Genomic DNA, 26379 nt, shown 5'->3' on the forward strand with positions numbered 1-26379 from the left:
TGAAAATAACCATTTTATTATCAAAGCAAACAGCTGTCTGTCACGCAGTGTTCAAGTTAACAAAAAAATGACCTGCAAACGAGGATGGACGAAAGTCTCTCTGGAGCTTCATCAGACCTCCAATCAGCATCAACAAGTTTTGGCAGTTGAGAGTTTTAATACCTAAACAAATATAAGTTAAACAACAATGACCAACAACATAAAGACAACAACAAACATAAATTTACACTAACAAGAACCTGTCTGGAGATTTAAAACAGCTAGCTAGTAACAGCTAGCAAGCTATTAGCTGCTAGCTTCCAAACGATCCCAGTCAGACCGTTTCTTTGTCAGGAGGTGGAATATTTTAACTTTTATAGTCACATTACACGTAAAAGTTTACAAAAAAAAGGAAAAATAAAGAGCTAGCGTATAGCTAACAAACTTCATAGCAGGAGTAGCCACCTAGAACACCATGTGCCACCATGTGGTGCTGCAGTTAAGAGTCACTTCATCTTCTTTGTAGTTTGGCTCTGAATGATGAAAGACAGGATGAATGGTAGTTGTGGTTTCTGGCAGGAACACCATCTCAAGCGTTGTTCTGATTAATAAATAAACAGTGGTGCTGTTGATGTAAACGTTGTGGCACATTTACTGTGCCTCCTCCTCTTCCTCAGTACACAGGAGAGAGTTTAAGTTCTAGTTCTAATAAAATGATGTTCAAGTCCGTCTTGTTGGGCGAGTCTCCTCTAGTTCCTCCATCTTTGTTCTTATTCGTCTCTCCCACCTTCCACCATCCTGTACCTCTGCTTGCAGGAGGACAGGAGGGCCAGCGGAGACAAAAACACGATGGGGACAGTCGTCTGGACGTTCCCCTCCAGGAAGTTGAAGACCGGGTTCCACCAAGTCCTGGACAGGTAGTTGTTTGGAGCCCGACGCAGCTCCTGGACACACATGGAGTTACCAGATTAAACATTTCCAGTAAATAAAAGGATTCGATGACGACGGACACACACAAACGTTCCTCACGCTTCTTTCAGAAATACCTGAAGATGGAGGAAAGAACCAGCCCTCCGTTTGGACAGAAGCATATAAATATACATTTATTTAAATACTTCTAATCATAATCTTATTTCAACTCAGTGTACCTGCACAAGTTGTCCTAGTCGCTGAATCTTTCATATCTTTCTCCATCCCAGTATAAACATACAGGGACTCTCACTCCCATTCTGGTTCTGCTTAAACTGGAACCAGTTCACCAGGACGCACCAAGATTCTGAGACTGGAGAAAATAACCTGAACGGTGTCTGAGTGGGGTATGTTGCTGTTCCCCACCTCTCTCTGACCCACTTTCCTGTCACACAGCTGTGTAATAAAAAACCTAAAACTACTTTCCCAGTGTTCCCAGTCCCTGAAGATGGAGCTAAACGGTTCTTTTCTATCTTTCTGGCTTAACAGATGTGACTTCAGTTTGTATGATAAGGTGAGTCAGATCAGGTGGTCAGGATTACCACACACACCTGGAAAGGTACACGTATGCGTTGTAATGTGGAAGTTGGAACAAACCTGAAAATAATAAACTGAGATGAAAGCTGTACTTATTTTTCAGGTTGTTAATGTGTATATTCATTCAGAACTCAATTTCAGAAAACAGGTGAGGTTCATCCAGCCAGCAGAGGGCAGTGTGTGTGTGTGTGTGTATTAGCTTACGTGTGTGTTGGCCATAGTGTGGTACCACCAGAAGATCCTGGTTGTGGCGAAGTATCCGATCACCACGTCAATGCTGTAGTGCTCATGACCGATAAGGATACAGGCGATTCCGGAGGCGCTGAGACACCAGCAGAACCAGCGATACCACCACATCCAGCGAGGAGAGTCTGAACACACACACACACACACACACACACACAGAGTCAATCACTGCATCTTTTAGTTTTAATCTTCCCTTCTGTAAACCCTGATTTCTGTTTCTGTCTGATAGCAGTACAATCATTCATTCACCCAGTGAGATGAAAACAAAAAAGAAACCTAATCAGATTTAAGATAATATGAATGGAATAAACCACATTTTAAACTTTATTCACTGTCAATACAAACTGATAATAAGGCATAAAATTATTTGTTATATTAAATCATTCATTTATAGACATTTTTTTCATTTGTCTGTTCTATAATGATGAAAAACGATGAAAAATGAACTTATTGATCCAAAAAACCACCAGAAAAGGAAGAAGTCAGACAGACTTTCATGTGACCACATGGGGGCGCTGTGAGCAACAGAATCAGCCTGAAACTGATGACTGGTGTAAAAAGGAATGATGAAAGACACCAAGCCTCCCTCAGGGATGACTCAGCATGTTTGAAGGCAGTGGTTGAGGGAAGAACTCACACTCCTTGATGAAGAGGTAGGACAGCGTCAGCATGACCGTGTGGCCGCTGTACAGGAAGTCTCCGCACATCAGGTGAGATCCCGTCAGCGACAAACCTGAACACAACAAGCACCCATGAGACCACTTTGTTTCCTCCTCATTCATGTCAATCTACCTGGTGGTTGTCATGACAACAGAAGTCATGTGGAGACTTTAGAGGAAGCAGTCGTGTAAAAATGGGAAGAATGAAGCTTCCTGATTCCCCAGAACTGACAGAGGAGGTGAAATGAAATCAGAAGTCTTTCCAGCCTGACAAACGGCTTCTTTTTTATTCTATTTTATTTATTTTTTTGATGAAATACAACATTTTACCAAAATTTCTCCGAAAATAAAAGTCCTCCAGAGTCCAGGTTGTTTAAGTTGTACAAAGGTTTCCTGCTGAGGCATCTTTTTAGCTAATCATCCTAAATTTTAGATTTTTTAATTTATTTATTTATACTTTTTTATTTAGGTTTATTTATTAACCCCTTTTCTGTTTTTTTCCCACCTCTTCTTTTTTGAATAATTTTTGTTTTTACTTTAATTTTCCTTCTTTTTTTTTGTTTCATACTTTATATATTTTTTGCCATTTATTTTTTCCTGTATTTTGGCCTCCGTTTGTTTTTTTTAATGTATTTTTGAGTTTATTTCTTTATTATTTATTTATTTATGTCTCTATTTATTCCCCCTTTCTGTTGCTGTTTTTAATCTCACTTCTTTTTTTTATTAATTTTATTATTTCTCCTTTTGACTTTATTTTCATTTCTTTTTGTTGTTCTTCTAATAATCTTTTTCTGTTTTGAACTATTTTTCCCTTTTTCTTTTTTTATTTGCCACCCCTTCTTGTTGTTCTTCTTCACACTGTCTTTTTTCTTTTTATGAATTTATTTACTTTTTTTAATTGTAATTCATTTCTTTATTTGGTTAGGTATACACAAACATCAAACCATTGAAGAACCAAAAAAGGACTCGGCTGAAGCTCATAGCTTATGTAAGCCCATCCTAGTATCCTAGTATCTCCCACCAACGAATTAAATGTTTATCAGCGACGGCCCTGCAACATACTACTTATAAACTTAAATTATTTCTTCAAATAAACACAGTTTGTAGTCATCCACAAATCATGATTGTCACACAACCATCACATAATCATTGATTTTCATTTTTAAGCTCTTTTTAAACAAAATCAGCGAGTTGGACAATTTCATAATGTTGACATTTCTTTAGAAGTAAAAAATGATCGACCGTGTCAAATGTCTTGTGTAAGTCAGTAAACACTCCCACTGTGTTTGGTTTCTCATCCACTGCTTTAGCTATGTTCTCTACAAATTCCATCCCTGCCAGAGTCGTCGATCTTTTTCATTTCCCTCTCTGCACGTCAACCTGAATCTTGTCACTTCCTCGTCTTTAAACCAGCTCGTATGAGGGTGTGTTCTGGCCCATCAGTGTGTGTGAGGCACAGCGAACACTGAACCTATACCTGACCTGGTTTAAAGGCTTTTTATACTTTTTAACCAGCTGTGTCGAGAGTCTTTGATCATTTTTGTGAAACTACTTTCTCTGCAGAATTACTTGCCAAGCTGTTGGTTTATAAAACTGCCCGTTTGACTGCAGCCAATCAGAGAGCTGGTAGTTTGTGTTTTACCTCCTCCTGAGATCAGCCGGAGGATCCTCCACATTTTCCCCATGGAGTCGTTGTACAGCTGCAAAGAAAGAAACAGCTGTTTATGGAGGCGAGCTGTGAAGCAGCGAGTAAAAGCGGCGTTTTCGTACCTTTGGAGCGCAGACCATGTGTTTCCCCGGCACCGGCAGGGTGGTGATGTACATGGTGGCGCAGCGGTACATGTAGAGAGTCCCGATCAGGAAGAAACATCGGCGGCCAACGATGGCTCTGGAACATAAAACATCATCAGAAAGCAGTTCTGTTAAATCTACAGTCTGAGAGTTGTTACTGGACCCAGTTTCGAGCCACTGGTCCTACTTGTGCTTGAGGAAGAGCCACTGGATGAGCCAGAGTCCCACCAGGATCAGACCATTGGTCTCGGTGATGGTAAAGGCCCAGGGAACTCGGTCCACGTAGTCGAAGAACTTGTCTGGCAGTGGCGGGCTCACCGACTTGTCCGGAACCCTCTCGTGGACGATGGCGATGACGACGGTGGTGAAGATGAGGATGAAGAGGGCGTAGAGGAAGGCCACGCCCGTCTTCCACCACTCGTCGGGGAGGTGGTTGGCGCGCTCCTCCTGCACGCTGATCTTGATGTAGTCGCAGTGGCGCTGCAGCCGGCTGCTCAGGGAGTTGATGAGCTGGTTCTGCTTCAGCAGGTTGCTCAGTCCGCTGCTCTTCATTTGGCTTGTACCGTCATGGCAGTCGGCAGGGAGCGAGGAGGCGTGGGGGTTTAGGTTGCCGTTGGCAACCGTCTCTGGATGAGTTTGTGTAGGGGAGTTTGATGAGGTCACGCTGGATTCCGCTGAGATGTGACTGTCTTCCTGGACCAGTTCTGGGGCTGCCATCGATCGAGTCCAAACGATTCTCTAATCAATGAGTTTCACAGCTGCAACCAATCAAAGTCTCTGTGATGCATCAGCTGACCTGGTCAGGTCACAGGGAAGGCAGGTGATTGGTCGAGCTGGTCCGGTCAGCAGGTTTAAATCTTAAAAGACACAAAGCATGTTTTTAACTTAGAGAAAGAGTTTAGTGGACCAGGAACCAGACTGGTCCATATCTGAGCTGCCACACACAGAACCTGACATTTAAGCCATCTAGCAGATCATTTTTATTTATTATTCATTCAATTTGTTCTTCGTTTTTACCTCATATATCCTTTTATATTTTCACATTATGTAGTACTGGTCGTATCTTTTGTGTACTTCTGTAAAATTTAGTATAATTGCAGGGCTTAAAGTAAAAAAAAGTCCTGAGCCTGAACTTTTTTCCAGGAAGCGGAGGTGTAGTGGATCTGACGCATACACACTATAGGCAAACAACTTTTGGCATTGTGCTTGGCAGGGCTTAAGATGACCTACAGTTTAAATGTGAATTTTAGAAAGTAAAGATAATAATGTTATAAGGACATGTGAAACTCAGTCAGGCTAATTAATTTAAATGATTCATTTAGCAATCATTTAATTTACTAAAGGGCCATTTATATATATATATATATATATATATATATATATATATATATAAATATAAATAAACTGTTACAAAGCGACAGTGAACTTTAGGTAACATTGTAATTTTAAATTGCAACATTTCCATCATTTTTGTTCAAAACAATATCAAATTAGGTTATAGAAAATACAAAATAAACAAATGCAATTTAATACACTAAACTACAAGTCAGTTCAATTAACAGCAACAAAAAGGTTAAAGTGCTCCAAGACCTGATTAAACTGCATAAGAAATGGATAGAAAATAAATACAGTTTACTTCAGAAACTGAGAACTGCTAAACTGAAGCCTCCAGTACAATCAATCATTGACACGTTTTTCTCCTGTTCTATTTCTTCTTTCTTTTTTTGGTTGGGCTTTGACTCCTCTCCTTTTTAACATGGATCAGTCACCATGGCTGCTACGTCAGCTGTGGCTGTTGCTCCCGCCAAACGACTTGTATGTAGAGCGTGAACTGCTGCTGGGTCTCCTTCGTGGCGTCATAGAACTTTTTTTTGCCACTAGTTGCTACACCAGCTTCTTCGAGCACAGCACAGAAACAAGTAGGCCTAACTGGTTCTCTTAGTTTCTGGCACCAGCTCCCAAAAAGCTTGCCGTCTCCACCCCTTCTTCTATCCATGCCCAGCGCCATTTGGTTCTAAGGCCGTTGTTAATTAGGACGTCTTTCCCTGGCTTCATGAATTTACTCTCCATTTTTTTAAAATCTGATTTCAGTGAAACAACCATCGGCTTGGATGCTGCGTTCAAGACCACTCGGAGATTACGTACATGCTACAGGTTAACTCGGCGAAGAAAGCGAAGGTTGGTATATTGTCACTATTTGCTGAACACTGAAAACATGCAGCATCAAGTTCTGCTTATTTTCCAAGATGTATACGTGTAATTTCTGACTTTAACATTGTTCATTGTTCATTTCATTTTCTACAATTCAGAGTCTCAACCACTATATCCATAGTTAATAGTTTGTTTTTCCTGAATCATAGTGAAAATCCGGAGATCTGGCATGGTGCCGGAATACTTTAAGCCCTGTAATTGGAAGAAATTTTAAATTCGGAGCTGCTGAATGAATTCCAATCTTATTCCAGCCATAGAGGAGCTTTATTTTTCTTCTTTCAGACACACGTAGAACTTACTGCTCACTGGTTGATCTTTGGCTGCTCCTGATTGGACATTACTGTTAATCTAAGCTCTCTGATTGGTGGAAAGTCTGACAGGAAGTGGCTTCATCATCATTTCCAGGTCTAAATAGAGGTCTCTTAGCAACATAGTGATAGTCATTATTTTTTTTATCATGAGCTACACAGAGTTAGACCCTACCATTGCTGAGGAACTGATGATAGAAGTGATAGCACTCTAGGAGTGTTTTAAGGGTTAATTTAACTTTTATCACAAGTCTAATTTAAAAATTCCCCCAAATGAATCTGTTGATATACAAGATGCTGTAAAAAGCCCCAGAGAAATTAAGCAGCCACAACTGGTTCAACAAAAGTCATGCGATTCAGTGACGAGCAGTAAAGAGAGAGCAGGACTGTAAGGAATCACATTTAAGCAAGAAAAAAACAGCATGAATTTAACTTTAGAAACTATTTGCTAGTTTTAAAACTGGTTAAAAGAGGATTTCAACGTGTTATAAATATACTGATGCATTTCATCTGTTCTTTTCTATCAACAGATGCTATTTCAGCCTGGTCACACATCCAGCAGGCACAGCATCAATTAAATCAATTATATTCTATTTCCTCAAAAATCAGATCAGCTGAAATCATCTCAGTGCAAGCTTTAAACACCACCACATCTGGACTTGTACCATACAGTGCACAGTCTAAACATGTCGAAGACATGAAGACTGGATATTCAGGACTTATCAAATGCTCACTTTAAACCAGCATTACATAACTTTCTGACATTACTACTCTGACTCTGGCTCGTGTTGGTAGAACAGAGATATTTATTGTGCACATTCCTGGAGCCGCTGTTGCTCTGCACCCTCCCCGAGGCTCAGAAACCACCCTTCACTTCTTTATTTTCCAGCCTGGAGCATCACACAGCTAAATTTTGCTTGACATCACCACATCACAAGCTAGCAGCTGGATATCAACACACTGGATCAAATGTGTGTGACCACATCACACATCTTCATCCCGTCTCTTCTCCGAGATCTCCCCTAACCACGGCTAATCCGTCATTCTCCTTATCCCGTCTCTTCCCTGAGATCTCTCCATCCAGTAGAAGTCCCAGTCTTGACTCTTGGTTTCAGATGGGTTGCCATCCTCCTCCCCATGGCAACCACACATCAACCCGAATCTTTCAGGGATGTAAATCCAGACGAGAATGAAGTCAACAACAGAAAAGCCACAGCAGAAAGACCGTACCATCTGCTGGTGGAGTCAATTTTTATCACTTGTATTAATAACTTTTTTTAATGCCAACATGTGTTGTCAGCTGATTCCAGTCCTTTGCTGTTTTTGTAAAAAACGATTTATGACATCACAGCTGCTTTGCTGGCATGACTGAACCATTTCCACAGAAGTGAGAGTTTCGTAGTTAAAACCCACAGTGAGTAATATTAACAGGAACAAGTGACAATAGGTTCAAAGTCCTAAAAGCTTTAAGACTTTTTACAGTCACAATAAAGTTTCCTCAGATTCTGATCCTATGACGCTTCAGTGTTCATGATTAACCCTTAAAACTGCTAGATCTCCAGCGAGCGCCACTGATTACATTCTCAGTGTCTGAGGAAGGGCAGTGTGTAACCCTGTGGGGTAAGTTGTGATGGATAGCTTACCCTTTAGATCAGGGGTGTCAAACTTAGCTCCTCAAGGGGGGAGGGGCATTATCCTGCAGGTTTAGATTTAAATCAGGTGTGTTGGAGCAGGGAAACAACTAAATCCTTCAGGATAGCGGCCCCTTCAAGGACCGGGAGTTTGACACCCCCTGCTTCATGTGATCTACGGAGGTTTTCCAGACATTTATATCCTGTCAGTAAAGTTTTTCTTATCTTCTTATTAGTGAGGATAGCAGGTAATAGAAGCAGGAATAACTGGAAATGAGGAAAAAGTGGAAACATGGAAATAGTTTCTGTTGTGTGTTTGTTTCAATGCCAATATTTTTTTTCCTGAAAGCCAAGACTGGAAAGAATGATGAGATGAGAAAAGGCTTGGTCACTGTTGGTCTGTGTGTAATTTCTACAAAGTTCTGTTAGTAATAAATCATGTCTGCATGCTGAGTTTTAAGGGTTGAATAGACATGAAGCTAAACTGGTTTTGCACTTTACACCATTTAAACCAGTCCGGTTGAGCTCCTTAACTCAGCCTACAGCTTGTTTGCTCCGGACCAGCAGAGAGCTGAGGCTAAACTCAGAGTTTTGACAGAAATAATTAGTTTAACTTCAGCTTAGGAGACAAACAGAAACCAGAAGAAAAAAAAATGAAGACATCATTGGAGGAGGGACAAGATGCCAGCTCAACATGTTGAGACAGACTTCCTTCTAAGATCGTTGCTTTGAGCATCACTTTGTTAGGTTATGAAACTCTTATGCTCATTTAAAAGAGCTGAGAAAGAGCACCGAACCTTGATTTTTACATGTAATTTTATATAAACAAACAAAAACAAACAGGCGGACCACAAATAACATCAAAAGTTTTAAGTCTTAATCATCATTAAACTAAACCCAAAAGTCCAGAAAATGTCTAAAAATGGGACATTTTTCAGATTCATTTCTTCTCTCTGAATCACACCCTGAATTACAAAGCCATTGAACTCTGTAGCAGGAATTCTCTTATCTTTTATCTCTACAAGTTTATCACCTTCAGGCAGGTACATGAATCACCAACGTTTACATTACCTCTAAAACCGAGTTCTCGCCTTGAAATGTCAGGCTTCGTGTTGTAGAAACAGCCACGTATCGGGTCTCCACCCCACTGTGTCGAGACATTCCCGTCTGCACAACGTGAGGAATGCAAACACAATGACAGAGATAAGTGTTAAATATTTGACTTAAACTAACCTGGGGGAGGCACTCCTTTAACCCTGACACACCCACGCAGATGTGAAACGAGCCTGACGGCCTCCAGACGTCATGAGCCGGTCTCCACTAGCAGAGTGGAAGTTCTGGCTGACTAACAAAAAAATGTAAAAACTTTTTTTCCCTTTGAAGACATGCATGCCAAGTTGTGTAAACCTGGTGTGGGGGTGTGTTTGTGTCTGTGGGTGTGGATTCAGGGGGAGGGGAGCCTGGGACTCCAGGTGAAGCTTTACTGAGACCCGGTTACAACCAGCTGAACCATTTCATCTGAATGTTAACAGAAGAGAGATCAAAGATGCTGTTTATTGTTAAATGTCCATCAGTTGTGAGCTGTGATTGGCAGAGGAGGTTGCCATGGTGAAGTCAGCCTGATAATGTGTCATGCTGATATTTAGAGAAAACACGTAGTTCCAGATGACAGCACTGCAAGGCCTCACACACACACGTTGGTGAGGTATTTGTGTTTGTGGTGTAAAAAGTGAACATATGCAGGAGACACTTTTTGGGTTTCTGTGGAAAGTTCCGCTCCTGTCTGGATTCATTTAGCACAGAAAGCTGCAGAACTAGAGCTGCAGAAGATATACTGAAAATGCACCTTTGTGTGTGATATACACAGACTAATACCACCACAAAGCTGTCAGCTGTCTAAACTGGGATATATAATAGTCCCTGTATTTGCATAACAAGACTGCTCCATATGCTGCTATGCATTCATGCTCCATGTGCATCAACGGCCAATCAAATGGCCTCTTACTGCCCTGGATGCTCCATATAGAGGCTAATGCAGATGTAGAGCACACGGAGTGTGTTGTGATGGCTAAAGAATGTGGATGCAGAAGAACTTGTGGCTAAAAAGAACAGTATATCTGATATTTGAAGCTATTTTAGTTAGAAGAGAGCGGATACGCGACAAACAGCGAACCACCTTCTTGAAACCTAAAACCTAGCGTTAGCTAAAACAACGCTGCTAATGCTAATCATGAGTAGCGTGGTATCTGAATGATGTAATAATACTCAATGCTTTCTAACAATGATTATTACTTAATTATTTTTACTTATGTGTGTATGTATGTGTAGTGTACATATCTGTATGTATATGAAATGTGCATGTGTGTGTATGTGTATGTCATATGTGGATATAAATATGCAGGTATGTGGGTATATGCTCTTTGTTTTCTCTTATTCATTTGTTGTATATCAAACATGGATAATGTCCTAAAAATGTAAGGAAAATATCATTTACAAATGTAAGAAGGGGGGCTCATGCTTCTGCCTCTACCGTTTGGTTGTGACCTAAGTTAATATGCTTGTGGTGACCAAACATGGAAATAGTTTCTGTTGTGTGTTTGTTTCAATGCCAATATTTTTTCTTCTGAAAGCCAAGACTGGAAAGAATGATGAGATGAGAAAAGGCTTGGTCTCTGTTGATCTGTGTGTAATTTCTACAAAGTTCTGTTAGTAATAAATTCTGCTTTCTTCTTCTGGTCGGTCTTTATGTTGCTATATCTATTCATACATTCATTTTACATCATTTTAGCCTCACAATCTGACAGCTGAGAAACATCATGTCTGCATGCTGAGTTTTAAGGGTTGAATAGACATGAAGCTAAACTGGTTTTGCACTTTACACCATTTAAACCAGTCCGGTTGAGCTCCTTAACTCAGCCTACAGCTTGTTTGCTCCAGACCAGCAGAGAGCTGGGGCTAAACTCAGAGTTTTGACAGAAATAATTAGTTTAACTTCAGCTTTGGAGACAAACAGGAACCAGAAGAGGAGGAGGGACAAGCTGAGACTGTAAACTTACTTTAAAGCATCACATGAAAACCCTTAAGTTTATTTAAAAGAGCACAAAACTTTTACCACATTTATGTGATTTAAGAATGAAAATAATATCAGTTAGACCTATTTTCTCCATTAGGTGTTTATAAACGTGTTTAACACAAACATAAGCTGTCCGTGCAGGTTTTGTAAGATGTGGGATGTTTCTGTATTCTGTCGACATCTTTGGACCAGTCCACACCATCAGCTAGTAAAGCGAAGAACCGCCTGCATGAGTGAAGGTTTCATACGTTGTTACGCACATGTGAGAGTGGCTGCGTGATCTCCAGACGCCTGGAAGACTCCAGACTCTGGGATGCAGCTCAGGTTATAAATAAGAACTTAACTCATCTACAAATGAAACTAAAAATGAGGATTTTGTATAATTTTGTCCTACATGTGCAGGGCGACGCGCTCAGACGGCAATGTTTGTTGGCTAAACTGCTGCAGACGAGTGAAAGTGGACGTCACGTCTCCGTCCACCGTTAAATGCCTCCTCCGCCTGCTGCCTCTCATTTCACACAAACGTGCATGTGTGATGTGTGCACGTGAGTGCTGGTATGCGATAAGGAAGCTGCCTGCACAAACACACAACTCTGCCGTCCACAGAAACTCATCCAGCAGCATGAAGAAACCAACATCGGTTACTCTCACAGTGACACAAAGCTCCAGTTTCAGGAAGAAACTTTACACCTTTGTTTAGCTTTCAGCACAATTATCCAGTCGCACCTCATTTCTTCGTTAACAGGAAACTGGTGCTTTATTGAAACATGCAAAGATTTAGATACATGTTTTGTTTGTTCAGCTCTAAGGAGCTTGAAGGGGAATTTCTGGTCTGAGCTGCTTTATTCTGAACCCACTGAGACAAACTTTCTATCATTTCTTCAGCTTATAACAAACAGCTGGTTGTGAAGATGAAAGCTCAGCAAGACTGAGACCAGTGTTCAGTCCAGAGTTACCGGTTTCCTCCAGTGGTGCCCAAGATTGTTTTCATTCACTGGTTTATTGAATATCAATAATTGTTCTTGGACACTTGAATAATTATTAATAACTAAACTAGATCCTGTTAATCAAGATCATGGTCTTCAAGAATAGTTCTCCAGGATCCTTGAAGGACTTTCCAAACCTCTTGTTTGGATGTTTCAGTTTCTTTTGTTCTGTTTTCTGTCCAGATGATCCCACACTGCTTTAATAATGTTGAGGTCCAGGTTCTGGGGAGGATCCATCCCCCCATCAGACCCGTTTCCACTGATCTTTAGTCCAGTTCTTGTGACATACCTCAGCCTTTTCTGGCTTCTTGATAGCCGCGTTTCCATGGAGACCATTTCAGTCAACAGTAGCTGGATCAGCTAAAGGTCCAGATCTCTCAACCTCAACTCTTCCTACATCTTCATGTCACGCTGCCTGCAGAATCCCCAGACATCACTCACCCTTCCACCATGTCTTCTCTGGGAGGAGCTACAGGGCCCTGAAGTACCAGACAACAAGGCCGAGGAACAGCTTCTACCCCTCAGCTGTCTATGAGCCGAGCTTGTGCCCCCGTCCCACCTCCCCCCACCTCCACCATCCGACCTGCCCGTGAACTTCTTTCTATCACTGATGCACTTAATTTTTCTATGAAATGTTTACAGTGTATTTATGTTTGAACACGTCTGCATGTGCACACATTTCGTTGTGTTATTCAATGACAATAAAATGATTCTTTTCCGTCTCTCAGGCCCTGGCTCAGGACTTCTTACGAACATAATCTGTTTCCTCAGACGTTTTAAGGACAAACTGCTGGGATAAGCCAGGTTTCCAGCGAGCAGCTGTTTGGAAATCACCTTGTTGTTGCTACAGTCCTGTTTTCTGTCAGACTGTCTGATCTTTGCTGGTTTTCCCACAAGAAACTAAAGAAATAGGAACAAATGATGTGTCACTGTGGCAAACAGCCTAAAGACCCAGTTTAAACTGGTTTGTTGCTAAGTTGTCTGTTGTGTGTGGACAGAACTCTGGTTCATCCTTCGAGTTCGGAGCCTCTTTATCCTGAATGATTCACAGGTCTGAGTTAAGTGGTGAGAGACAAGAACTGGACTGAATATGGGTTAAAAAAAGTAGAAAATGTCCCAAAGAAAAACCTTCAGAAAGAAGAAGAGCTATTTATTACGACCACTTGAAACCTCATAAAGCCCCTAAAAGAGCAGGTTATTTGTCTTCAATCACACAGGCTGTGTAAACCTTGGTATGAAAATAAAGTGAAAGCTTTTGGACTTCATCAGCAGTGGAAGCATCGCTGCAGATGTGGTGGGGTGAACATGTGGAACATGTCTACATCTTCATGCACAATTTGTTATTTGGTGGTGATAGAAATTATTTTATTAAGCTTTTATCTGAGATTCTGGACTTTCAGTGGATATCACACACATTTATATGAACATAACAGGCCTGATGTCACACCCCCTGAAACATGATGTTTACCTCTGAGAGATCATGATGAAGTCTGGAACATATCTGTACAGTAATGAACATAAATGATTGATCTGGAGCATTTTTAGGTCATGAAGAGTTCTCACTCTGTCCTCATCATGGTTGTTTTTCTAACGAAGCTCTCCAGTAACAGCCACGTTTCCCTCCTTTAGAAAGTTGCTGTTCAGGCCGTGAAGGTCAACACATAAAACATCAGAGCTGTATTTTAGTTCCAGCTCTGGATTCATTTCAGCGTCACATTTCTGCCCCCAAACCGTCACTAAAGCGCCCGTCTGCCCTGCTCTCAGCAGCATCCTGTTTACAGAGCAACAGAAATGAAGCATAATCGAGTTACGAGCATGAGAATTCAATTTCCCCAAACTAGGGCTGATTCATCAACACAAGACAAACCATGGCTGCGAGCATCGAATTCATCGGCTAATCACAACATTTACAGCTCTGCTTTACGTCTCTGATCAACAGCTGGTCAGAAACACCTCCGAGAATTTACCACAGACCACGTCGATGCCCTGAAGCATCTCATTTAGTTAAAGTACAGAAAGTAAAGAAAACAGGTCCAGCATGTGTTGGGAAAAAGTTAAACATCTGTCTCAAAAACCAATCAGTGCGCTTCAGTAAATACTAAAATAAATAAAAATAATATCTTATATATATATATATATATAGATATATAGATAGATAGATAGATAGATAGATAGATAGATAGATAGATTTGAAACCCTAGGTTTTAATTGTAATGATGAAATAAGAGTAAAGCATAAAACTGTTCATTGTGAGAGGATAGGAGCGTTAAACTTTATTTTTTATTGTTTAATATATAAGACACTCGATAACCGGCGGATCAATAACCAATTTAGCTCCACTCAGTTTAACTTTTACAACAAACTGTAACATATAAATAACTTTAACTTTACTAGAATCAGACGGAAGGGTGTGATCAGTAAAATAATCCGTTTAAAATCAGTTCAGACTGATCGATCAGCAGCGGATTATCTCTGTAAAAAGTTTATTTTCTGGCCTTCGTGTTGCTTCAGTTACAGAAACAGGAACTCAGAAACTCACCTGTCGCGCGACAACTTTCTGTCTATGAACCGTCACAAACGGATTAAAACAACTTAAACAAGCCGCGTGTTGCTGCGCGTGAAGTTGGTTAAAACAAACTCACCGCTCTGTCGGCAGGAGTCTCTTTTCAGCTACTTTTCCTTCCTCGCGGCCTCTTCGTCCTCCTCCGATGAAAACTTTCTGACTGACTGAGCGCGAGCCTGTGTTTGTTGAAGGAGGAGCCCCGACCGCGTCTCGCGCCTCCCACCTGGCGGTGTTTAGACTCCAGATATGGTGCGGCAGCTTCCTGGAAAACGCCCTGCTTACCGGCCGCCATGACTCACCTGAGCTCGGTTTCACTCGAGAGTTTCCGTCAACAGGACCGAGACGTAAAAAAAAAAAAAAAAAAAAGACGAAAGATCAGAAAATTAAATGGAAATTCAGGATTTACGTGAAACGTTCACGAATTCTATTTATTTCTGAAAAAAATATACTCAAATACCTTTATTTGTTTTAGTGTCAAAGTTAATAAACACAAGATGAGGCGGTGAAGCAAATGTTCATATTCCTGATGAGGTTCATGTTTGATGGCAAGTTGTATAAGAAGTGAATTCACACTGAAATGGGGTCAAATTAAATTATATGAGGGGAAAAAAGATGTCTTTCATTTCCTGAATATAAAGAGTTGGGAGTTAAGTTGCTGAGCTAATTTTCTATGGAGAGACATTTATTCATGATCAAATAAATAAAAAGAACTGAAATTAATAAATATTCCCTGAAGTGTATAAATATGCCAATGACATAAATTAAAAAGAATAATAAAATTTATTTTTTTACTGGTTAACTTAATCATTTAATTACACTTTTATTTCATAATTTTTATTTATTTAATGTCATAAAAATTATTTATTTATTTATTTATTCAGTGCAATATTTTATTTATTTATTTATTAAGAGATAAAGGTGTCATTAAATAAATAAGTTAAACATAGAAAAATGTATATTTTGTGTATGTATTTATTTTGTATCAATTTAATTAGCATAATTATTTGTTTCATGGAAAATCTATTTTTTATCTATTAATTTATAAATGAATGAAATGTCTCCCCATAATTTTCCACCACATCACTCAAAAAATCTTATAAATTAATTGAGAAAGAAAAGACCATTTTTTTAAAGTCAGAAAATTAGGGACCAAGATTTAGTTTAGTAATAAAAATTTCACATTAAAATGTTTAACTAAAATGAAAAATTTTAAATTTCACTGAGTCTCATAATAATAAAACGGAAAAGAGAAGAAAAGAAAAATCTGCTATTTACAGATACTTGTCTAAAACTATTACAAAAATCCCAAAAATACTGTAGAGTGATTTCGTTGCAGTGTCCAGTTTCCACGTTATTTCCACAATCTTCTCCAGGAGCTCCAGTGTTTTTGTCCAGTGGTCCAGCCGTCTTCATCAGTTTGCTCAACTTCTTTAAATCTCTAGTTCTGATCCAACAGCCGGTTAGAAATAAAACTACTTTCTTATAACCTGAACTTCCCCAAGTTGTTCTCCGATCTCTTCTTTCTTTTAAACAACATTCTCTGTTGTCTGGGTTTTAAATTCTCTGAACTCAGGAACAGAATTAAGTCAGAAAATTGCTCAGCCTCTATAATTTCTAACCAAAAATGTTTGTGAAAGACAGAAAAATGCAGCAGTTAAAATGTATTTTTAAAATCTTTTAATATTCTGCTGAAATCTTTGAGGAAAATCTTTTAGTTTTCTTGTTGTAGTACTGAAGACTTCCACCAGAGGGGGTTGCCCACCCATTCAAACATCCAACACACACATTTTGTTCTGAATCCATTTTCTCTAAATTAATAAACACATTTACTGTATCGAAGTTTTAATCAGATTAAAAACTTTTATTTATTTATTTTAAAATTACAGATAAAGATACACATTTTGATGCAGTTAAATGCAGTTTTCTCATGAAATACACTTTTAAAATCTCATAAAAGACCCTGAACATAATGTGCTTAAACCATGAAAACGAATTAATTTAACGAGCAGCTGGAACAAATAACTGCTTAACATGATTGAAATTTTCTGTTGCAGTGTGCAGAAGTCAAACCACCTTCCTTCTGACTATAAACATGAAAATTGTTGATTTAATTTTAAATCTAAATCTATTTCATCTAAATTTGTATGGAAACTAGTTAATTCACAGGAAACACAGCAGTGAAACAACTCAAAGCAACACAATAATGCAGTAAACCTGCTACAACATTTACTGAATGAAACTTTGAGCAGCGAGCGTTTCCACTGTTAATTTTTAGCCTGATCCTTCTTCTTCTTCTGTGGTTTAAAGTGGAGGCGTGTGACCTCTGACCTCCTGCCATAGACGGTGCTGACTCCAGCTGGAGATGGAAGCAGACAGCTGACAGACTATCTGAGCCGAACGTACTCGGTGAGCTTTCTGTTCGCCAGCAGCCGACCCAGCGACAGCATGGACAACGTGGACAACCTGTTCAACCCCAGGTACACACCTCTGCTTCAATGCACGCTCACGCTGAAACACAAGAAACCTGCAGGTAATACAACAGATCCCTGCAGAGGGCACGCAAAGGTTAGGCCAGCTGAGTCTTCATTTGTACGCATATAACTCACGTCAGATTGTTTGTGAAGCTGCAGTTTTTATACTTCTGTCAAAGATGTTTCCTCTCATTTTTTACCAGGTCGCTTTTTTCCTAAATCAAGTCAGTCAAGTAGCTAAATACTCATTAGATGAAATATTCTTCTGTTTCCTTAACAGCATTGCGAAGCTGGATCTGCATCCTGATATGTGCTAGAATTGAATTTGTTTATTATCTACTGTTTATTTGGACATTAGTGTTGAAGATCAGCCGGCACGTTTGAGTGTGTTTTGTACCAGTTTGTGTTATTTTTAGCATCAGGCCTGTTTGCAGCTGTTGTATCTGTCAGTAGCTCAACAGCTGCTCTGTGTGTGTGTGTGTGTGTGTGGTTGAATGTGTTTGTCTATTACTCTTCACGAGGACATGTACACAGAGCTACGTTACGGGGACTCAAGGCAGGTCCTCACATGGTGAAACACTGAATGTAACTCTTATTTGTCTGCCTCTAGTTTCATCCACTTGTTCTGGCAGTGAGTTGTAATAAAAACACAAGATTTGCAAGAATAATAAAAAGGAAAATAAACTACCTCATAATCTGCCCTTTGATTAACCACAGTTTTTCTTTATGTTCTATATATACAGTTATAATCAGATTATTTTCAAAGGCTGGGGGTTTTTCGCTTCACCACAGTACAGATAATTGTGTCGATGTCAGTCAAATGTATGTAAATGCTGAGCAACCTCACAGCAGGTGTGCGTCATTAGCTTTCGTTTATCTTTATACAAACAGAGTGTGAAGAGCTTTGATGGACTGAGCTCAACAACACAGATGACATAGTATGGAGTGAATACATACAAATGAATCATTTAAAAATGGTTATTAAGATCTCAGATTGACAAAAGCTGTAATTTCTTTTTAAAGTCACAGAATAAACAACGTTCTTAGCTTTCTTCCCCTGTTCTGTTCTTCTTTCCCCTCTTTGTTTGTCTCCAGCCTGGCAGCAGCTCTGATGAAGCTTGATCCAGATGATGGCGAGCAAATCATGGAGTATTTTAAAACCCACGCCCTGCTGAGCAGAGAAAAGGCTTGTAAGACCACAGACACAAGCGTTACTTACCAGCTACAGAAGACATATTACCAACACACACACCAGTGAATAACGTTGAAGAGTAAACAATTTAATTAAAACAGAACCAAACAGACCTAAACAGAACCTCCACCACCCCTCCAAAAGTTTTAGTCAGTGCTTCCAGTTTCATTGAAAAGCTGACGTCTGCAGTGTGGTGCCCCCTTGTGCTTAAAAACGTGTGTGTTGCAGTGCTGCAGGCGTCGGTCAGAGAGCAGAAGAAGCTGCTGGTGGAAAACGCCAAACTGAAAAAGGACATTGAACAGCTGAGAGTTCAACTTCAGGAAAAGCAGAAGAGACGTGCTGGTACACACACACACACACACACTTCTAAGCATTAATATAAAGCTGGATCTTTAAATAACAAAAGATAAAAGTTTACCATGACATCATGTGTCACACATTTCTAAACATGACTTCCAGGAAACACCTCCCTCTCACTGATTTCCATGTGTAAAGACGTACGGAGACCAGACTAAACATCTCTTTTACAATGACCCATAACACTGCTCCCGTGTCTGATTTCCTGTCTGCCGCTATCTGAACTGTGGAATTTGATGCATTCTGGGTGCGTGGAGCATCAAAAATAGATTCTGCACATAAATTCTGTGGCAAGCCATGACAACGAGCTTCTGGCACGCTTCTGATAGGTGCTGCAGCGCACCCGGTGGAAACCAAACCATTGACTAAAACGGCCGAATAGCAGCGGAGGCTGTGGTACAGCCGTAACCTGCACCTGGTGGAAATGAGGGGTTACTTACTTTCACTTCTTAAAAATCTCCTCAGATTACCACATTTCCATTTTCTGTTAGAGAGCTTCACTTTCTAAAATTGTTTAAGACGGTTCCCAAATGTCCCAAAGTCTTCGGTTTTTAAAAAAATCACACTTGTTTTTTTTCTACTCTACTCCTACTTCTACTCAAGCCTGTTCAGACCTTGTTTGAACATGTGACATGGGAGATCCATTCACAATGAGACAGTTCAAAATACAAGTACTAACACAGTCAGGACAGATTGAAAACACACTGAAAGATCCATCTTTTAATCAGATGCAAGCAGCAGAGCCTCTACTGGAATGGTTTCACTGGTTTCTGGAAAATTTTAGTTATTAATACCGGCATCAAAAATGGAAACCACAGCCTTGTCTTTTGGGACTGCCTGCTCATTAGAGACTACTGGAAAGGATACACAAGGACCTGCAAGGTATATTCAAGGACCTGATACCTCTTGAAATTACGATTATGTACTTTTGAATTAAAACCCAGAACTGGTTGAAAAAAAACTAAATTTTGAAGAAGATTCTTCTGGTTGCAACTAATAAAGAAATAACCAGGAAATGGCTTCTACTGGAAAGCCTGACCCTGAAGGCATGGATGGACATCACATTTATAAAATGGGAAAGACTGCAGCTACTGTCAGTTTTAAGTTGGAGCCATTCTCTTCTTACTGGACAAAATGGACTCACTGTTATTGTATTCCATGTTATTTTATTTAATCCTATTTGCACATGAGTATGTGAGTGGACTGAAATACATGATATGCTGGATTACATGACTCTAAATGTGAAAAAAAGAAAAAAAGAAAAATATAAGCCTGCAGGATGAATTTTTCACAGGAAACTTCCTGCTCATCTTTGATTTCTGTGGTGACAGTTAATAAATCATCTGTAGATCTGTCAGTCCTGGGAATGACTTTTTACAGCACCCTGACCCAGCTGAGTTTACGGAAAGGCAGAAGAGAGCCATACACACTCATTACTGGTCATCATAGCTAAACCAGAAGCCTTTAAACATTCTCATAGAGACAGAAACATTTAAACATCTGCAGCTGTTTCTCTGTGTCTCATTCAGCAACACATGCACTGATTGAAATCTCTTCATTAACCTAATAAAAACTTCATTTAGTCAGAATATTTTATAGTTTGATCAAACGATGACAGCCAGACTGAGAGATGAAATCCTGCAGTTTTTTTCCTGTTGATCTTTTTTCTTCTTTTAGCTAAAGCGTTAGCCTCTAAGGCTTCACCTCCTTCAAGTATCAGCCCCACCCCCTTGTCGTCTGTAACCCATCCCACCTCCCCGGCTGGAGCAGCAGCTGCTACAACTGCAAATCCTCCTTCTTCCTCCTCTTCCTCACCTGAGGGCAGAGAGAGGCAGAGCAGGAGGAGGAGAGGAGAAAGGAAAGGTGAGGATGGTAAAGGAAGGAGGGATGGTGAGAGGAAAATACTGGAGGTGAAATTAAAAGACCTGCTGTTCTTTATCTCTGTCAGCTCGTCCCACGTCAGACCCTCTGTCTCTGGGGGCGGAGTCTCGGATCGACCCATCACGCCTGGATCTCAGAGTCGGACGGATCCTCAACATCCGCCGTCACCCATTGGCCGAGGCCATGAGCGTCCAGCAGGTGGATGTGGGAGAAAACAGGCCCCGGACCGTTGTTAGTAGGCTGGGAGAGAATCCACACCTGGACGAGGTGACGCACCACCTCATCCTCACGTGCTCAGATTCCATCTTTAAATATATCTTCATTGTTAATATCTTAAAATGATTTTAAACCTTCATTCATTTGCTTTCATGACTTTTTTATTTCAGCTGTAGTCCTGCAGCTTTAGTACATGGTTTTTTTGTTTTGTCTGTTTCTTTTTAGTGACTGGAGGAATCTTTTTAAAATGTATAACTTCTGTCTGCAGCTTCAGGGCTCTCTGGCTGTGCTGCTATGCAATGTTAAGGCCTCTAAGATTAAGGGCGTGGCCTCACAGGCACGCCTCCTGTGTTGCTCTGCCTCCGATACCTGTGTCGAGCTTCTGGTTCCACCATCAGGCTCTGCTCCTGGAGACAGAGTCACCTTTCTCAGTTACCCTGGTAACCATGGTGAAATCTCTTCTACTTATCTTAGATCTACTCATAAAGCCAGTAGATCGTCTCCAATGTCCTTGTGTCTCCAGGTGAACCGGACCGGGAGCTCCAGTCCAAGCAGAGGGTCTGGGACCTTCTACAGCCAGACCTGAAAGTGGACTGCAGGGGCGTAGCCAACTACAAAGGCTGCGGGTTTGAGGTGAAGGGGAAGGGGCTGTGCAGGGCCCCCACCCTCACCAGCTGCACCATCAGATAGACCATGCACCAGGATGAAGCTGAGAAACTTTTCATAGAACCAGAACCTCTGTTAACTTTGGTTTTTTTCTTTGTGTCAGAACAACCGAACATCAGTTTAACATAGGTTCTATCTGAACATTTTATCACTAAAATGTTGAAAATATGAGTTACACATCTGTCATCTACTTCCACCAGAGTCTGTTCAACAAACTGCAAAGAAAGCATGATTACCAAATAAATAAGTTTTGAGAACAGATTGAACTGATTATGGAGTCACTGACCTGGACCCAAACCATTAAATAAAGATTTTTCAGACATGAAATTAATTAATGCAAAAATTATAAAAATGATTCAAACATTGACTTGAGAGAAATTAGTGTAACATCTCTGTGAGCTGATATGAAGTTAAAGATAAAAAGTCCCAAGCTTTGCATCAGAGTGAGACCTCTGTCTGGACTCTCAGAGATCTGTGATGGTTGTTCGCTGAGAGGCGGAGCAGTTGGTCTCTGAGTGGTCGACCTCTGATGGACGGCCAATCACAGCTGTTGTCCAAGAAAAAGACTCTGCCCCCAACTTGCTCAGAAAGGGCTCTCAGCCAATCAGTAGTGTGCGTGAGGTAGACTGATGGATGAAGCCCCGCCTCTTCCAGGAAGTCAGCATGCGTGAGGACGAGTAAGGAGTGATCACGCCATTCTGGGCCCAAGAGACTCTGGGAACCGAGAAAGACATGAAGTAAATACAAAAACACAAAACTATCTAAAAGGAGGAAATAATAAAAATAATAGTAATAATAAAAATTATTATTATTATTATTATTAAACAACTCATAAAATGTTTAGAAAAAGTCTATATAAAAAAACCCTGTGCAAAACCAAACCCAGAAAGACAACAAATACATGTCCTCAAACAGGTTAAGCTAGATCTTTAAAGGACAAAACAAGCACAGATTTAAAAACAGACACAAAATTTTCAGAAAGGAAAAAGAAAACAAATATAAATAAAAATATATAAGCAAGGAAAATCACAAAATGACCATAAAGGGAAAAAAACAACAATAAAAGAAGACAGAAAACAAATAAATAATGATTAAAAATGCACAAAAAACAAACATAAAATCAAAGCATGAAACAGAAAACAAACAAAGTGAAGAAGAAAAACAAACTGAGATGTAAAGAAGCATAAGATCAACCTACCTCAGCGTGCTGATGCAGCTGTGAGTTTTCAGGAAGGAAGTCGGCTCTCACAACAATCACGAGCACGTGCACGCCCTCAGGGCAGAGGTTGCTCAGGCTCTGTGGGTGGGGCATCTGAGGGGGCGTATCCACCACCCTCAGCCTCAGGTCAGACTCCGCCCCTTGTCTTCTGAAATATTTTGGAAAATTTTGGCTGAGGAGCCGACATTCTGTCGTCATGGAAACACCAGGTATGCAGCAGCCTGTCGGAAACTCGTGTCCACCTGCCAGACGTATTAACGCACAATTTCTATATTTAATGCGGCCAAAATAGTACTAGAAAATAGAAAGTTATAAGGAAAAGGGACTAACCAATCAGAGCATTCCCTACAGAGCTCCTCCCACTCTGCCTGTCACCTAGCAACAACACGTTCAAGACAAGCACATTCTGCGGGTCCTGTCCTCCATAACAATGCCATCTGCCAGGGATATTATACAGACTGTTTCCATGGAAACAGTGTTTGTTACTAAGATCCATCTGAGGAAACAAAAAAATTTAAGTTTTGTTTTCATTTCAACTTTCAGCTCCAGTTCAGTTTGGAAAGCTATACATAATGTTTCATTCCAATTTCTATTTCACTTGTTGAAAGCATGTTCATGCTAGCAGGTGCTGCTAATTGGGCTCCAATCACCCGAACCTGGTGGTACTGGGAGCTTAGAACTAGAGTCAACAGCAGAATGAACGTTTGCATTGGGAGAGAAGACTGCAACCTTTCTATGGGCACAGCCTACAAACTCAACTCTGCTGCTCATCCCACAAACACATTTTTCTTACAAATGTGGCTCCTTTTAAATGTGAAATAAACAGGATTTATAACCACGAATCAACAACAAACTCTAAGTTCCTTACTTTATGTGCTAAGTTTATTTTCAAGTTCTTCCAGTAAGCACTTCAAGTGATTCAGGACTTTTAATCTTGAAATCTGCTGAGCTTCTGGCTTAATTCTCTATTTAATTTGTTCTAACTGGAGACAACACAAACCCTGAGATCATTTAGGCTTTGTCAGGGTAGCCATGGTGGAATATTTAATAAGACAAAAGGACCTGATAAATCACTGGTTGCTATGGGGATTTTTTTTCCCTCTTATGAAGGAAGGATGGAGGGTACACGGCAGTGCTCTGACGAGCAGAGAGAGCAGACATAGAGCCTCAAACAATTGTTACCGGTGTAATAAACACATTTTTTTCAGTATAGTGAAAGTCAATAAAACACTAAAAGCAAATTACAGAAGAGAAGATGGAAAACCAAAAGGGTGTAGGCAGTAACTAGTAGCTTATAAAACACCTACTCATTACAAAAAATGTCATCAGATTATACATTTCCAAACAAAATGAACATTAAATACAAAACAGATTTACAACATCACCACCATAGATGGTAAGAGCAGCTGATACAACTATTAGCCACAACAGGATCTTTAGAATTTCATTTATCATAATTCATTATTATATCATTTATGTACTTTCTTTTAAATGATTTCAGAGTAGAACTCGAGTTTAAGTCATCAGACCAGCTGTTCCACAGTCTGACTTTAGTGACAGATATACAATGAAACTTAATATTTGTCCGTACCTTGGGTTCACTAAATTTCCTCTAAGTTCATAACATTTCTCCCTCTTTTTAAACAGCCTCTGGATAAAGAATGGCAGCTGATTATTATTAACTTTATACATTATTTGAATTGTGTTGTAATCTTCTTGCATTGAAATTGAACTTTCAATGCAAGAACATAAATGTTTTTCTAAATTTACTGTGTGATTTATGACCTCGTCAGTAGTTAAATATAGATAACTGGAATTTGCACGGGGACACTCTTAGCTATGAGGTGATAAAACGAAATAATTGTCAGGCCTATTCCTATATATATATATTTATATATATATATATATATATATCATTGTTATCAGAGTTTCTTTTAACAGCCGTCACATCTGCTGCTTTTATGACAGAAATGATCCCCATGGAGACGGTTGGTGAGATGATGCTGTATGAATTATGAACATGGTACAGAAAATTTGAATAATTTGACAGCCCTAAATATTTTACAAGATCAACATTTAGACATATTATGTTAAGACACCAAATTATTTCCCCTTTTGTTCATATTTCTACTGCAAAGCATGCCTGGGAGCTGGCTCTTCTTACTTGTTTCAGGTAAATTTACAGTTTTTTATAACAAATTTAATAAACAGTGTATGATGAACCAACAATGTGTTCAATCAGACTATAGGACAGAGATTTTTTTTTAAAGCTATTGTTGAACTCTGAGAAAAACTTAAACACAGCATTTGAATCCTGAGATGAATAAAGGTGAATCTTACCTGCCTTACCTGAGCAGCTGAGGTGAACAGCAACACATTTCCTGGACTGAACAACAAGGAAGATAATAAGGGCATACAGGATTGGTTACTGGTTAAAATATAACCAGTCCGTCCCATCTGCTGCTTTATAAGGTCATAAAAGTGATAAATGTCCCTGCAGCTGCCCATGATGTAACACCAGTGTTTGACATGTCACCTGTTGCTCCGTCTTCCTAGTTTAACTCCATGAAAAACAATTAAACACCAGCTGATTGGACCATGTGATCAACTCTCTGTGTTGATAAAGTTTGACTGAAAACTGTCCTTCTGTGCTTCTGCAGAGAGAAGCATCACCATCTGCTCCCAGTTTTGCCTGAAAATACTCTGATAACATCTTCTTTCCTAAATGCTCTCACACACATTTGGGTTGCTATACCTGTGAGGACTCTCTCTCACAATTCAGTCCTTATGGTCCTATTTGACCAATTAAAACAAGTCTTCAAACTGTTTTATCAGCCTTCATGTGCATGAGTTTTTCTTCAAAGCTTTAGCTGATAATAATAAGATTGCTGTAGCAGTAAGCTGAGAATTTGCATGATGTGGTGCAACTGAGACCAAAAACAGACCAAGAGGCTCATAAACAGCATGGGCGTTGCTATTTAATGTTTCTAGAAACTAAAATTATGCAGAATGTGTATGTTTTGGATTGTTCCATAAAAAACATTTCTTACCTTTTTTAAACACACGTGTACAAAAGCCAGGTAAATTTAATAATGGTTTAATTATCGTTGACATGGACAGATACATCTGAAATATGTCACTACTAATGTCAACAGCAAACCCTGGATGCATAAGCTGTCGTTGCCCATGGCTGTAATCAGATTACAATCAAGCCATCAGGAAAACTGAGTGTGCGAATGAAAACTGTGACATTTAGGAAACTGGGAAACGCAAATGGAAATATGACTACAGTGCAGATAATTGTCCTACGCTGAGCATGTATGAACAGGGAAGCTGGGAAACACTGCTGAGGGTGCATGGAAAAGACTGTGTGTGTGAGAGCGTGCATGTGCGTTATCTTTGAAACAGCCATAACCAAAGCAAG

General features: G+C 39.9%; 3 protein-coding genes across 5 annotated transcripts; 1 reads left to right on the top strand and 2 right to left on the bottom strand.

Annotated features, from left to right (window-relative positions):
* LOC121640462 (phosphatidylcholine:ceramide cholinephosphotransferase 2-like) lies at nucleotides 1-15153 on the bottom strand. Of its 2 annotated transcripts, none has more exons than XM_041986233.1 (7): nucleotides 15033-15153; nucleotides 4369-5038; nucleotides 4161-4278; nucleotides 4033-4090; nucleotides 2369-2464; nucleotides 1690-1856; nucleotides 1-923 (listed from the first exon to the last, which is right to left on the bottom strand). In XM_041986233.1, the coding sequence occupies exons 2-7, from the start codon at nucleotides 4896-4898 to the stop codon at nucleotides 750-752; spliced, it is 1143 nt and encodes a 380-aa protein (XP_041842167.1). In that variant the 5' UTR covers nucleotides 4899-5038; nucleotides 15033-15153; the 3' UTR covers nucleotides 1-749. The 2 variants fall into 2 exon arrangements, with proteins under 2 accessions (XP_041842167.1, XP_041842168.1); XM_041986234.1 differs by lacking the exon at nucleotides 15033-15153 and adding an exon at nucleotides 9403-9497.
* A 2137-nt stretch (nucleotides 15154-17290) lies between these two features.
* aimp1b (aminoacyl tRNA synthetase complex interacting multifunctional protein 1b) lies at nucleotides 17291-22154 on the top strand. 2 transcript variants are annotated; one of them, XM_041986256.1, is made up of 7 exons: nucleotides 17291-17430; nucleotides 18520-18614; nucleotides 18845-18958; nucleotides 20651-20836; nucleotides 20922-21121; nucleotides 21339-21510; nucleotides 21594-22154. In XM_041986256.1, exons 1-7 carry the CDS (start codon nucleotides 17399-17401, stop codon nucleotides 21758-21760), a joined length of 966 nt encoding a protein of 321 aa, XP_041842190.1. In that variant the 5' UTR covers nucleotides 17291-17398; the 3' UTR covers nucleotides 21761-22154. The 2 variants fall into 2 exon arrangements, with proteins under 2 accessions (XP_041842190.1, XP_041842189.1); XM_041986255.1 differs by having other exon boundaries at nucleotides 17383-17483.
* On the bottom strand, nucleotides 22141-23451 carry LOC121640278 (GTPase IMAP family member GIMD1-like). The gene is made up of 3 exons (XM_041985981.1): nucleotides 23286-23451; nucleotides 22935-23197; nucleotides 22141-22450 (listed from the first exon to the last, which is right to left on the bottom strand). Exons 1-3 carry the CDS (start codon nucleotides 23449-23451, stop codon nucleotides 22175-22177), a joined length of 705 nt encoding a protein of 234 aa, XP_041841915.1. The 3' UTR covers nucleotides 22141-22174.
* Nucleotides 23452-26379: the final 2928 nt, after the last annotated feature.

The sequence above is a fragment of the Melanotaenia boesemani genome, chromosome 5 (genome assembly GCF_017639745.1).
Source record: "Melanotaenia boesemani isolate fMelBoe1 chromosome 5, fMelBoe1.pri, whole genome shotgun sequence".
NCBI lineage: Eukaryota > Metazoa > Chordata > Actinopteri > Atheriniformes > Melanotaeniidae > Melanotaenia > Melanotaenia boesemani.

What these genes read in the sequence shown, in the direction of transcription:
- LOC121640462 (XM_041986233.1), bottom strand. Translation starts at nt 4,898, where the DNA reads ATGGCAGCCCCAGAACTGGTCCAGGAAGACAGTCACATCTCAGCGGAA. An exon ending in CCGGCTGATCTCAGGAGGAG is followed by an intron (nt 2,465 to 4,032) that starts GTAAAACACAAA and finishes TGTTGTGTTCAG; the next exon opens with GTTTGTCGCTGACGGGATCT. An exon ending in ACACTATGGCCAACACACAC is followed by an intron (nt 924 to 1,689) that starts GTAAGCTAATAC and finishes ATGTGTGTCCAG; the next exon opens with GAGCTGCGTCGGGCTCCAAA.
- aimp1b (XM_041986255.1), top strand. Translation starts at nt 17,449, where the DNA reads ATGCACGCTCACGCTGAAACACAAGAAACCTGCAG. An exon ending in AGAATCCACACCTGGACGAG is followed by an intron (nt 21,122 to 21,338) that starts GTGACGCACCAC and finishes TTCTGTCTGCAG; the next exon opens with CTTCAGGGCTCTCTGGCTGT. An exon ending in CACCTTTCTCAGTTACCCTG is followed by an intron (nt 21,511 to 21,593) that starts GTAACCATGGTG and finishes TTGTGTCTCCAG; the next exon opens with GTGAACCGGACCGGGAGCTC.
- LOC121640278 (XM_041985981.1), bottom strand. Translation starts at nt 23,451, where the DNA reads ATGGATCTTAGTAACAAACACTGTTTCCATGGAAACAGTCTGTATAAT. An exon ending in TGTAGGGAATGCTCTGATTG is followed by an intron (nt 23,198 to 23,285) that starts GTTAGTCCCTTT and finishes TACGTCTGGCAG; the next exon opens with GTGGACACGAGTTTCCGACA. An exon ending in AGCTGCATCAGCACGCTGAG is followed by an intron (nt 22,451 to 22,934) that starts GTAGGTTGATCT and finishes CTCGGTTCCCAG; the next exon opens with AGTCTCTTGGGCCCAGAATG.